This window comes from Prorops nasuta, unplaced genomic scaffold (assembly GCF_024137725.1).
Source record: "Prorops nasuta isolate Cenicafe-Biocafe unplaced genomic scaffold, Cenicafe_Pnas_1.2 PNAS00003, whole genome shotgun sequence".
NCBI lineage: Eukaryota > Metazoa > Arthropoda > Insecta > Hymenoptera > Bethylidae > Prorops > Prorops nasuta.
In genome coordinates this window covers 5,205,094-5,217,177 of record NW_027116800.1, presented here as the reverse complement: position 1 = coordinate 5,217,177, position 12,084 = coordinate 5,205,094, and the positions used below count along the sequence as shown (strand labels likewise).

Sequence of the window (12,084 nt, the reverse complement as noted above, 5' to 3'; positions counted from 1 at the left end):
ATATTTCATTAACAGCGTTTATAAAAAAACATTTTGTCGTCCAACAAGAAATGTATTTATCCACGTCATGCGAATTCTTTGTATAGTTACTTTATTATTTGCTCAATTACCTAATAACCAGATAATGTAATATTTATTGCGCAAATAAATGGATTGCATCGACTAATGTTAAAGAATTGATTGAGACAATTTATTGTTCAATAATTTGCATAAATATGTGTTCATACTTTCGAGTATCTTCATTTTCATTTTAACTCGATAACTGCATTAGTGAAAATAATACATATATTATTGAAGTATTTACAAATACTTATTTATACATTGCACACGTTGCGTTGCAACGATTAATAAACGAAATAATTAAATGATAAATGCTTGTTTGTTGGTTCCATAAAACTGATTGTTGGTTGGATTTTAATAATAAGATTAACTCCCTCAATAAACATTTTTATGGATATTACGTCCTTTCTTCGTTGAATGGGAGGATCATCCACGCTAAAATTTTTATGAATCGTTGTTATTCGCGTGTGCGAGAGCGTCGCTTGCATTCTCTTTCGTGCGACACGCAAATGCGCGTCTGAAAATTCCATTCACCCTTTGCCATGGCGCGGCGCGGCAGCGCTCTCTCGTGCACAGTCCAATTTATTAAAAGATAGCTGCGAGGAGGGGGTTCGCGCGGTCCGTGGTTGCGGATCGTCTCCCGGGGAGGGGGGATGCTGGTGGTGGTGAAAAAGTGAAAGAAGCAGAGGGAGATGAAGGGGGTATATATATTGCAAAAGTTTCGTTTCGTTCTGTGAACAGCTGGAGGTGAGGAGATCATGCGGAAACAGGGTAATCGACGATGGAGAAGAATGCGACTGCGGATCAATCGACGAATGCAAAGAGTTCGATCCCTGCTGCGATCCGATCACCTGCAAGCTCACCAAGGAAGCTGAATGCGCTTCCGGACCGTGCTGCAGCGATTGCAAGGTAATCACGCCATAGGGAGGAACTTCCATTCTTTCATCTTTCCCTTTTTTCTTTCTCCATTCTTTCTTTTTTGCCTGTCCCGAATTCAGACCTATAGCTATTGGAAAATGTTTACTGGCAAATGACGATCTCGATGGTTGTCTCGTCTCCCTCCATGCACGTATATATCTTCCGAACGAACAATAACCATCCAGCAGCATGAGAATCGCCCTAAGATTTTTGCGATGGTGGATGCGTTCGTCGCTCGTTTGCTAGCTGGTGGCAATGAGACAAATTGATAGTTTAATATGGCTATATATAGAGTAACCGAGCATAAAGGTTGCGAACACTCTGTTGATTAATTAGTTGCGGGCACCGGGTGTGGTTTGTCGCGATTCGACGAACGAGTGCGACCTGCCGGAAGTGTGCTCCGGAGAAACTGGGCAGTGTCCGGTTGACGTTTACAAGAAGAACGGGAGTCCCTGCTCGAACAATGCCGGCTACTGTTTCAACGGGGTCTGCCCGGCCTTGAATCTGCAGTGCGAGCAAGTCTGGGGTTACGGGGGCGTCGTGGCGGACAAGCAGTGCTTCGAGCAGTTCAACTCGAAAGGATCCATCAGCGGTCATTGCGGGACCGACGCCTCCGGCCATTACATCAAATGCGAGCCCGAGTAAGTTCGCTTTATTTATGCCTCTTCTTATTCTTATTCCAGCCTTTGTCCCCCGGAACGTTACGAATAGATCCGTCGGAGCCATTCGCGGCCTATAAACCCTCGACCGCAGCCAGGGGCGAGTTCGTAAAGCTAATTCGCCTGAGAGATTCTAGCGGGACTTGCCCGCAGAGTTCCTATAATAAAGCCAACTTTAAGGTTACATAAAATCGGTGATAAGTGTGATCAGGCAAGAACCCTGTCTGTAGCTCTTGCGTCAAATAGAGCTCGGCTTAGTGCTCGCGAGGGTAAAATGTCCCTTCGGGCAGTGCTTTAACGTTTTCCTCTTCCCCATTCAATACTCTGCTTAAAGTCTTTCCGAATTCTGCTAATTTCTTGCCGAAGCACCCAACTTAGGAATGGCTCTTAAAAAGCACTCCACGATCCATTCGTAAAATCGTAAAAACCGACAAATTTGCCAAATTTACTAAATTTATACCACGCATAAACCTTTATAACCATTAACTTGATTAATTCTATTTCAAATAATTATAGCTGCTCCTCGCGCGAGAAAATCAGATTAACTTGTATTATGTATGTGCTTGTATATATACGCTTGCGTGAATTCGCTAGTCGATGTAAGAGAGGAGCCAATAAGTTTAATATAGTACGTGTCAACGTTTTTTTTTATGACGACTTTCTCATAGCTAGCTCGACCGGATAATTTTTTTTCTTTGTCAGAAAACAATGGTATATACGAGCTGAAAGCTCCGTAATAATTCTTGTTGAAATGATTTAAGCGGGACGTAATGTACTTTACATATTTACGTAAGACTCTGACCGAATATCCTACGGGCGAAATATCTCGTAATGCAAAATGAACGGAGGTGTTTCAAAGATTCGATATTTCACGCATTAAATTCTTTTAATTCCGAGCTGTTGTTATTTCAGAAACGTTCGCTGTGGATCCCTCCAGTGTCAGCTTGGCAACAAGCAACCAGTGATAGATGGCATGGACGAGCAATATTCCAGGACCATCATTACCATCAAGGGACAGGAATTCGAATGCAAGTGAGTAATAGAACCTTGCTGAACTTTATTATATGTTTAATGAACAAAAACGATCGATGATTTCAGAGCCACCACAGGAAAAGTGGAGGGATCAGAGATGCCTCTTATGGGATTGGTTCGTGACGGTACATCCTGTGGAGACAATTTGGTGAGTTTGTCCTCGATAACAGTTTTGAAGAAAAACTCCAAATTAATCGGTAATTTGAAAGCTTGTATATGTAACAAGGGCCGTTGACGATCTTCCAAATATTGCTATATATAATCCGACTAAACTGAAAGTTTTCGTCGTCACTTATGACGAGGTTCGATTAATCGAATGATAGGACCAATACGATTATGCTAAAATGCTGGGTAGATTATGATATAATAAGGTTAACAACAAACTCGAAGCTTGTTTATCTTCAATTTAGTCGTTATTCTCGTTTAACGATGGTGCACGAAGCCTATCTATCTATACCCATACAAAAGAAAACTAAACAATGTTTCAGATCTGCGTTAATCAAACTTGCACGAGCCTTTTTCCGCACATAGACCAAGATAAATGTCCTAGTAACCACGGAAACGATGAATGCTCAGGAAATGGCGTAAGTTCTCGGCTCTCTCAATTATTCGCTTTGCTCTTTAATTATAACATAGAGATTTTAAGGGACAGTAATTCTTTGGATACAGGTGTGCACAAACGCGAACAAGTGTTATTGTTCTCCTGGCTGGAGCGGACCAGATTGTTCTATCGAGCAGGACATACCAACTTTAACACCAACGACTACCACTACCCCAGCACCCGGTAAAGGTAGCTCAGAGAATAAACTGGAGAAGAAAGAGACCCCCTACGGTGAGTAATACGTCTGAGTTAAACCTGGACCAACCACTAATCTATCGATAAATATCCATCGACGAAAACAGGAAATGGAAAACTTTCGAATTGAAACAAATTTCCATAAATTTTCGCTATACGGCCGGGCCTACCAGAATTTCCTTTAATCGAACAAGAATCGTTTTTTTATAACGATAGTCTATTTATTGTCATCCTACCCACCCCCCCCCCCCCCCCTTCCTCTTACACTCTTCCTCTTAATTACCATTGTAAAAGTTAAAGAGGAGGATAAATTTGGAGAAATTGAAGCCATAATTATAAATTATTATTCGAGCAAGCGTTAAGAATTATAAATCTTCGATGTGTCATCGGTTGTCCGTTGTTACCACTTTTCCATATATTTAATCGAAAGCTTTCGATCTCTCGTTTGAACGAGCATACGACATAAGAGGAAACCATAAACAATGTCTAGAAATTTCTAGGTGGACGTGCCTAGGAAAATAAGAACTAAACATTTTCCAGCTGTGCCAGCCAGGAGAGCGTCGCGATGATATATATATATTTTTTAACACAGAATTCTGCACCTTGGCAAATGTCTTCTTCTCGGTCGAGGGAAGAGAAACTATGCAAGAAAATTGGAGAACGTCCAAAAATTCATTTACCAATATCAGCCCTTGCCAACCCACGTGAAGCAATCAATTGGTCGCGAATCTCTTTAAAGCAACAATTTAGGTGAAAAAAAAAGAAATCGATAGAAAATTAGAAACGCCGCGTCGAGAAGTGGACATTTGCCGAAGAGGAAAGAAGAGAGTAAAAAAAAGAAAGGGAAAAATATAGTAAACGAGCAACAAAACAGAGAACAAACGAAAATATTCACGTATATATGTGTGTGTGCGTGTGTGTGTGCGTACAAGGAACAGCAGCAAATCAGGGTGCAGTGAATGAAAATGGGGGGGAGGGCGAAGAAAATTTACGATGGGAAAAATTGAAGGGAATGATATCCTTCTGAAGAAAGAGAAAGGGGTGAGTCGTAATGGCGAAGAAAGTAAGGTGGGGAGGAGAAAGGGTCCGAAGGAAAAATAAAGTAGGAGCCATTTGCTTGGGATCAATAAAAAGCCCAGCGTTCGTACCATTTCGCGGGGCAATAATTTTGGATCATAGGAGGTCTCTGATGGGAAGGATAGGGGTATTCGCGCTCCAAAGGGGGATGAGATTTCAATTTTACGTACGATACAAGTCTGAGTCAGCTCCGGGGTGGGACGTGCCGCTGGAGCAGTAATTTTCCATCGGTTCTATCGGGCGTCGATGATAAATCTCTGAAAATAGCGGTGGCAAGCCCCTCGGCCCCCGGTCCCGTTTCCGGTGCCCCGTTCGATGATAATCGCGATCCGGGCCAATTTGATCAAATTCAATAGGACAGTTTTGTGGAAATCCATTAAAGCTTTTAATGAGCGGCATCCAGCCGTGGCCGATTCCATTTTAATTTCGACAAACGGCCGATTAATTAGTCGGGGTCGGCAACAATCTGTTTAAAAAATTATACCACAGGCTTAGCCAATTAATTGTTACAGCTTCTATCGATCCTGGTGCTAATTGAGTGGAAAAATAGAGCGGAGATAATTAAAACATCCCTCGATTGATTCCTCCTCCAATCTGGAGTTGGCTGCTTTCGTCCGTCGCCGGAACCAACGGTACAACCGAGGAGAGATTATCTATCAGGTACTCGGCTTTGCTACGCGTATTAGGACAGAGGAGAATGAATTTTTCAAGCGTTGCAGAACTTTTGGCAAATTTTCGTCGACGGTACATAGCCGGCTTGATTCGTTTGTTGCGAAACAAAAGCGAAACACTTTTTTCCCTCTTATTTTCCAATTAATCCGATCCGGTACAATTCCTAGCTTTGTCTTTGATAATTAATACCGTGCTTTGCGATTGGAGCAAATCCTCTTAAAATCAGAGATTTTCGCGTAGAATTTTCGAGTCAACATCTTTGACAGTGAAGCCCTCTTAGTTCAGTGGTGAAGTGCGCGAAGTGATTGTTTTATCGCACCGTAGTTTGCATGGAGCTCGAGAGCGTCCTCGACTTTGGCAAAGCCTTCGAGGGGGATATCGAGAAAAAAAAAGTGGAAGGTTTGGGCAGGGGGGTATGACGGTGAAGGGTCGTAGGGAGGGAAAAAGAGGAACAGGGCTGGAAACGCTTCGGATGGAACGCGTTTAAGGGGGAACTCGGTTTCCGATAACTGCACCCCGGTTTCGCTCTTAATTCGCGATAACACTCACCCTCCCCCCCCAACCCCTAAGCCCCTAGCCTTGATTATTGGGGGTCATACCATCAGCTGAGCACATAAAATGCGAGAAACAGCCACGTAATAACACGACACACGCTCGCACTGTGTGAGTGGATAGCTCTATTATACTGAAAACCCCACCCCGTCACTTGAAAAATCCAACCCCTTTATCAGGAGAATCCGAAAGGATTCCCTTTTTCTAGGGGAATCTCAGATGGAGTTTCTTTCTTATCTTCAAGATTCTCTTCCGGAAAAGCCTGTGTTTCTCCGCCTTATTCTATAGCCTCGGCTTCATTATTTGCATTAGAACTCGCTTAATGATTTTTCGCAGCAATTAACTGTTTATTACTCCATCTGAGAGAAATCGGATATATTCTCCAATAAAGGGAAATGCGAAAATCTTTTTAGCTCATCGGATCTATACATGCGCCAATCTATGCTACCCTTCCAGCAATTCAGTGCCACTCGATCGAACGTTTAATACAAAATTTTTCTTTCCAGCTCTTGTTGTAAGCCATAATATTGATTGGGAATATTTACCCTCGGATCGTGGATGCTCCATCTTTTGGATGGCGGAAAAAAAGCACCGAGAAATAAATATGAAAGTAATTCGGTATAATTATCGGTATGAGTTTCTCTCTCTCTCTCTCTCTAGACCAAGGCATTTAACGAAGAACGCGTACAAAATGTAACTGGGTCAGCTTTGGTTTTTAAAATGTAACTTCACATTTCTCGTTATACAAAGGAATTCCAAGTGAGTTTTCAACAAAAGCTTCCTCGGTATGTTACACCTCTCGCTCCACTGAAAATCTTGCGCGGCGTAAAGTGTCCCGAAGTTTGAAGCTGTATCGCGTCGCGGGGAAACACAGTGTAGTTTCCATTTTTTCCCCATCTCCCCCGCTTCGAGGTATGACTCGAACAAAAATATTCGTCCCCGTCTCTCCCGCGTCGCGTCTCCCGCGTTTAACTCAGCTGGGAGAGCAGCGATTCGACTGGTATTTAATCTGAAAAATCGGAGCATCCGCGGTCCGGCTACCCCATGCTTCTTTCTGAATATTACTGCAATTTGTGAGAATGACAGCTGGCTCGTTTAAAAGAAACAAAAGAAATGAAAAAACAGAGAGAAAAAGAAATAAAAAAAAAAGAACAAATTAACGACTGGCTCGAGAATCCAGGGTTGGTGGAGTTTTGTTAAAAAAAAAGTTGCTTGGTCGTTTCAGAGGGAACGAACAACAATCTTAGCACGGGCTTCATGGTAATAATCCTGGTGGCTGGGGTGAAGGGCGTCTTCGTTTGTTTTGCACTAATAGCTGTTTGCTACAGGTACAGTAGCAAATTACTTCCACGTGAGAGCCCACTGAGCCGAGCTGAGTGGGTTCGATCAACGCCTGTCGTCGTCGTCAAGTAATTCGTGCCTAGCTGGATGATGAGGAGGCATCGCACGCGGCCGTCAATGCTCTTATAATTATTGATTCTTATCTTAGCCTATTTACTCGATGTTAACTTATACTATGTATGTGTATATATATATTTATGTACATTATATATATATAATATATATATATATTGAATAAGCTGTAGGTATGTGTCGAGAGTACAGAAAAAAGCATATATATACGTATACACTTGCATAGGCAGGCCGTGCCAGTCGAAACGGGAAAGCTTGGTGAGAAAGTCTCGCGGGTACCGTTTAATCGAGGAGTTACAGCGCCACCGAGAGAAAATTTCAAGGTACGCGCGTCTTTTAAGCGTTTCAAACAAATTCGTCGGAGCTGGCTCCGTTTTCGACGGCTCGGCCTGTGCACCGATATTTATATATACATATATATGTCTCTCTTAAACAAGTATATATACACATATATATACATAGCACTCCCCTGAGAGATACGCCAAAGCGATCGTAGCATAGTGCGTTGAATTAATCATGATCCGATGACTATGCTACACGTGCTAACGGTTAACATCTTCAACACGTATAGCCTGAAAAAGTTCACCACGACCAAACGAACCTTCCGAAGGCTGTCGCACGCCTACGGACGTTCCCGCTCTGCATCTCTGCAGTCTCTTCGCCTATATGTATATATTATTCTCTCTCACGCTTCTTCTCTCCCGAAAGAAAACCTCTTCGATTCGATCGGTATACATTTTCCTTCTGCAAGTCTCACGGCATTTCTCACCCCCCCCCCCCCCCTGTAATCTTTACAACCAATCGAGTGTCGGAAAAAAAAACGAAAATAAAGAATTCTTTTCAAAAAAGACGATGAAAATTTGCGAATAATATCGCAAAGACGTCTCTCGCACGAAATTCAATTCTTTGAATCCCAGAAAAATAAAATTCATCCGATTCTATTCGTTCCAAGACTCCGCGTCGCGTCACTGACTCGAGTGTGAAATTTTCGTCCCTCGGAGTGCGACAAGCTCACTCACACGACGAGAAAACACACGATGTGCCAGCTGCTTGTATGGCCGAATTATTGCCACAAGTAAAAATAGTATGCAGTATATACAGTGTTGGGGGATGAAACTGAAAAATTCAGTTGTAGATTGCGAAGCGTAGGTGATATATACTCCATATGAAAAATTAAGACCCCCGTATATACACACGAGGTCCCCCATAAACTTGACACACTTATAACTATAATAAGCTCGAAAGTATAGATTTAACTTATAACTACACACGCATATGTATATGTATATGTATATGTATATGTGCTGATATTGGCTTCTCTGTTTCTTGTCTGTTTCTGTCTGTCACTGCGATCTCTGTCTGTCTGCATGCTGTGGGACGCTCGGATACGAAAAATAAAACGCCACGATACTCGTCAAAACGAAAATCGGCGATTCGTAAATCGAAACTTATCGCTCTAACTCGCTCTCTAACTATCGAAAAACCAGAGAACTACCACGGCTCGAACACAGTATTTTTAGTTGGTATGCTCATGTCGGTGGTAGGGGGTGTTTTCGTAGTATTTGCTCTGGTGGCTCTCTGCTACAGGTCAGTCGTAGTACATAAAAACTTCTCCCTCTGTCTCAGGTTAGTGTGCAGATACATACACGTAGATTGTTTTTTCTATGTCCTTTTAAATATATTTTACGTATTTCATTATATCTATTTTAAACATTATCTGTATTCTCTCTCTCTCTCTCTCTCTCTCTCTCTTTCTCTACCCCACCTCACAGCCCTTTTCTCTCAATGCCTTCCTCACCGCCAACACCACCGCAAACCTATATCTTTCCATATTCTCGATATATCATTATGTAGACTCCAGCTCTCTGCGCTTCAATGTATATTGATTTACAATTTTTATACCATTGTTTTTATTATATATTTGAATTTTTTCGGATCGCCCGGCAACTGCCAATACTGCGCCGTTCCTTATTTTATCGATTTTCCACCACAACCCTCCATGAAAAAAATCCGATTGAAAAATTTTCTCGGGCGAGAGAATTTTGAGATCGGTGTTTATTGATTTGGAGCTGGACGATATGACAGCGCGGTGTGATCGGGTAATGTCGGGTGATCATAACTGTATTTTTCTCTGTTTAGTATTCCGCATTCTGTTGCAAATCTCACGAAACTGCGGCATCCCAGTGTGCATTTGCGCCGATTATAGCTGCGAAACGGCTTTCGAACGATGCTGCTTAAACAGATTTGCCAAGCACGAATGCACGCAGCGCGATAAACTCAATCGCAAAACTGACTTTCTATCTTTTTTTGTTTATGTTTTTTTTAGTCTCGATTTATCGCACGGGACTAAAAATCGTGCCTCGTTATTCTCAATCGCGCGAAATTTTGTCAATCGTCGAAAATTATATCGACAGAATGTATGTATAGGTATACCTTAATTTACAAAAACAATTTCTTTTCATTATTCGGAATGTTTGCTTCTGTACGAAAATACAACAACCGTTTTTCTTTGTTCCTGCGAAAGCCTCGCGCCTGCCAACGCTTCGCATTATTTGCAGCTTTTTTCTTTTGTTGCACTTTGCAAGCAGATCGAAACTCGAAGACTCTTTAACCGATATCAGGTTTCTCTTTGGGTCGAGCTTAACGAAAGAAATTGGCCAACTCGTTATTGCGCGCGGCAAAACTTGATGGGAAGCAATCAATTATTATAATGTCGGCTTGATTAATTATGATATCGGTTAAAGGTTAGCAGGATGCAGGAGGGTGACCCGATAATTTTCCTTCTTAATTGTCCTGGGTGAGTTCAGGGTTTCTCAAGGATACTCTTATCAAGCTTGGGACAAAATAGATTCCAGCGGATTAGAACCGCACCGATTAAGTTTCTCTCCTTCGGATCTTTGAGGGTGCGTTTAATCATTTCCAAGAAAATTATTGGATTATTATTAAGTTTACATACATATATATATAGCTTAATTTACATATATACCTAATACTCCCGAGGCATCCTCCTGCAAGCTTCAGCTTTTCTCAAGCTCTCTCTCTCTCTCTCTCTCTCTACCTTTCAATGTATGTATATTGTTTCACTTTGTCTTTTCACATTGTCATCATTTTTGTTTTACGATTGATGGTACTTGGCAATGAAGGGGGAACTCAGATGCACGGGGTTTTCTAAGGCCAGTTGTACCATTTTCACTGGATCACTATTTTTCTTCCATCTTGCATGGATTAGCTTGCTAGATCATAATTTATACATTTGTCAGTGTTGATCATTATTACTAATACTACTACTCACCGATTACCAATAGTCCCAGTGATGAACGGTGCAAAGAGGCATATATATATATATATATATATATATATACACTCGACTTTATTCGCGTGTTATATTATTTTAATAGCAACAACGAGTTTGCTTCTCTCTGTCACGTTTATTTGTTGCTTCTATTGATTTCGGATGAAAAATGACAAACGAATGGCGCGACGCTTGGCGTTTGTAAAAATGCTCGTAAATAACTGGGACAATTTGGTATCGGCGGATTAAGCAAGATTATACAGTGTTGCCATTGGGCGAGTGACACAAACTGACGCGCGTTACATTTGCAATGCACATGAGATGCAAAATGAAGCCGTGTCGGTGGTGCTGTGAGAAGGATGGTGTAACAAAAATCAAATGAAAATGAAACGTAGAAGAGGAAGAGGAAGAAGAAGAACAAGAAGAAGAAGAGTCGGAAGAAGGGGAAAAAACGAAGAAAGAAGCAGAAGATGAAGGGCTAAAAAGGAGTGAAAAAAGAGGCAGATAAAAATTTGACAAATCACCGCAAGTCGATCAGCTAAAATTTGACAAATTTCTTTCTTCTTGCTGCTGTTTTTTTGTTGTTGTTTTTTTTATTAAATCCGTTCTGTCGAGTAAATTCCTGTTCGGCGATCCATGAATCCATCACGAAAGTTGAATAAAAAAGAGTGGGGCGCGTACTTGAAAGGAGAAAGAGCAACCAATCAAATTGGAGTTGAAACAAATTGAGCTTTGTGGAATTTAATTCATATGAACGGGGAGATAAAATTAATTTAAAGCCTTGAACAAGGCGAGTGAAAAATTCAAGCTCTCCCCTTATTTGTTAGTGCGTCAGGCAAAATGATAATTAATTATAAACAAAGCAGTCTCGGTCGTACTTCAATGGAATAAATTTGCGCTCAAGCACTGACTCTCTCGTCCCCCCTCCCCGCTCTCTCTCTCTCTATCACTCTCTGGACTTTCAGTCCAGCCACCTCTAACTCCTGCAATTAAAAATTTGTTTCGACGTTTTCCACCAAAGCTCGTTGGACTCTCTGGAAAATACGTTTAGTTTCCAGGTTTAATCGCGTACAGTGGTAATTCTACAAACTTTTTTCTATCCATTTTATTTATTGTTCGTTGAGAGTCGACGCGACTGGTCGCAACGTTTATGAAAAATCTGCAGTACGTTTTATAGATGAGAGATCTTATTCACTATGCAAGTTTCGCTCTTATTATGAAAAAGCATAGATTTTATTATACGTCGGCGCGGTGTGTCAAAAGAAGAAGGCGAGATTAAAAAATAGACTCAAACTCTCGAAGCTCCGAAAGGTAAATTCCTGTCTCGTTTCTTTTTCCTGATAGATGAACAAAAGAGTGAACAATGAAAGAAAGAAAGGCAAAGAAGATCAGAGTACTGGATATATATTTGTTTGTAAAGTCGGCCGTTTTTAACGAAGTTCGAAGAATGGAGGAAAAGATCTGAGCGATATTGGACGTTTGAGGAAAGCGTGGAAGGTAGGATGGCCTTGAAGGAGAAAGGAAAGGAAGGTCAGATGGATGAGGTGAAGAAAAGGAGGATTGAAATGGCATCGAGTAGTATGAGATTAGATAGCATGCGCTTCCTGTGAAGT

The 12,084-nt window shown here is 41.5% G+C and overlaps 1 protein-coding gene across 13 annotated transcripts in view; it reads left to right on the top strand.

Moving 5' to 3' along the window:
• Positions 1-12,084, top strand: part of mmd (mind-meld) — a 75,545-nt gene that overhangs the window by 53,966 nt on the left and 9,495 nt on the right. For 10 of the 13 annotated variants that reach the window (XM_066746592.1, XM_066746584.1, XM_066746618.1 and 7 more), the window contains exons 13-19: positions 802-969; positions 1,315-1,619; positions 2,550-2,669; positions 2,736-2,817; positions 3,158-3,253; positions 3,339-3,501; positions 8,667-8,805. In XM_066746592.1, coding sequence (XP_066602689.1) covers positions 802-969; positions 1,315-1,619; positions 2,550-2,669; positions 2,736-2,817; positions 3,158-3,253; positions 3,339-3,501; positions 8,667-8,805 — 1,073 coding nt within the window. Of the gene's footprint in view, positions 1-801; positions 970-1,314; positions 1,620-2,549; positions 2,670-2,735; positions 2,818-3,157; positions 3,254-3,338; positions 3,502-6,991; positions 7,095-8,666; positions 8,806-12,084 lie in introns of all 13 variants that reach the window. The other 3 variants (XM_066746614.1, XM_066746608.1, XM_066746620.1) reach the window with 2 other exon arrangements.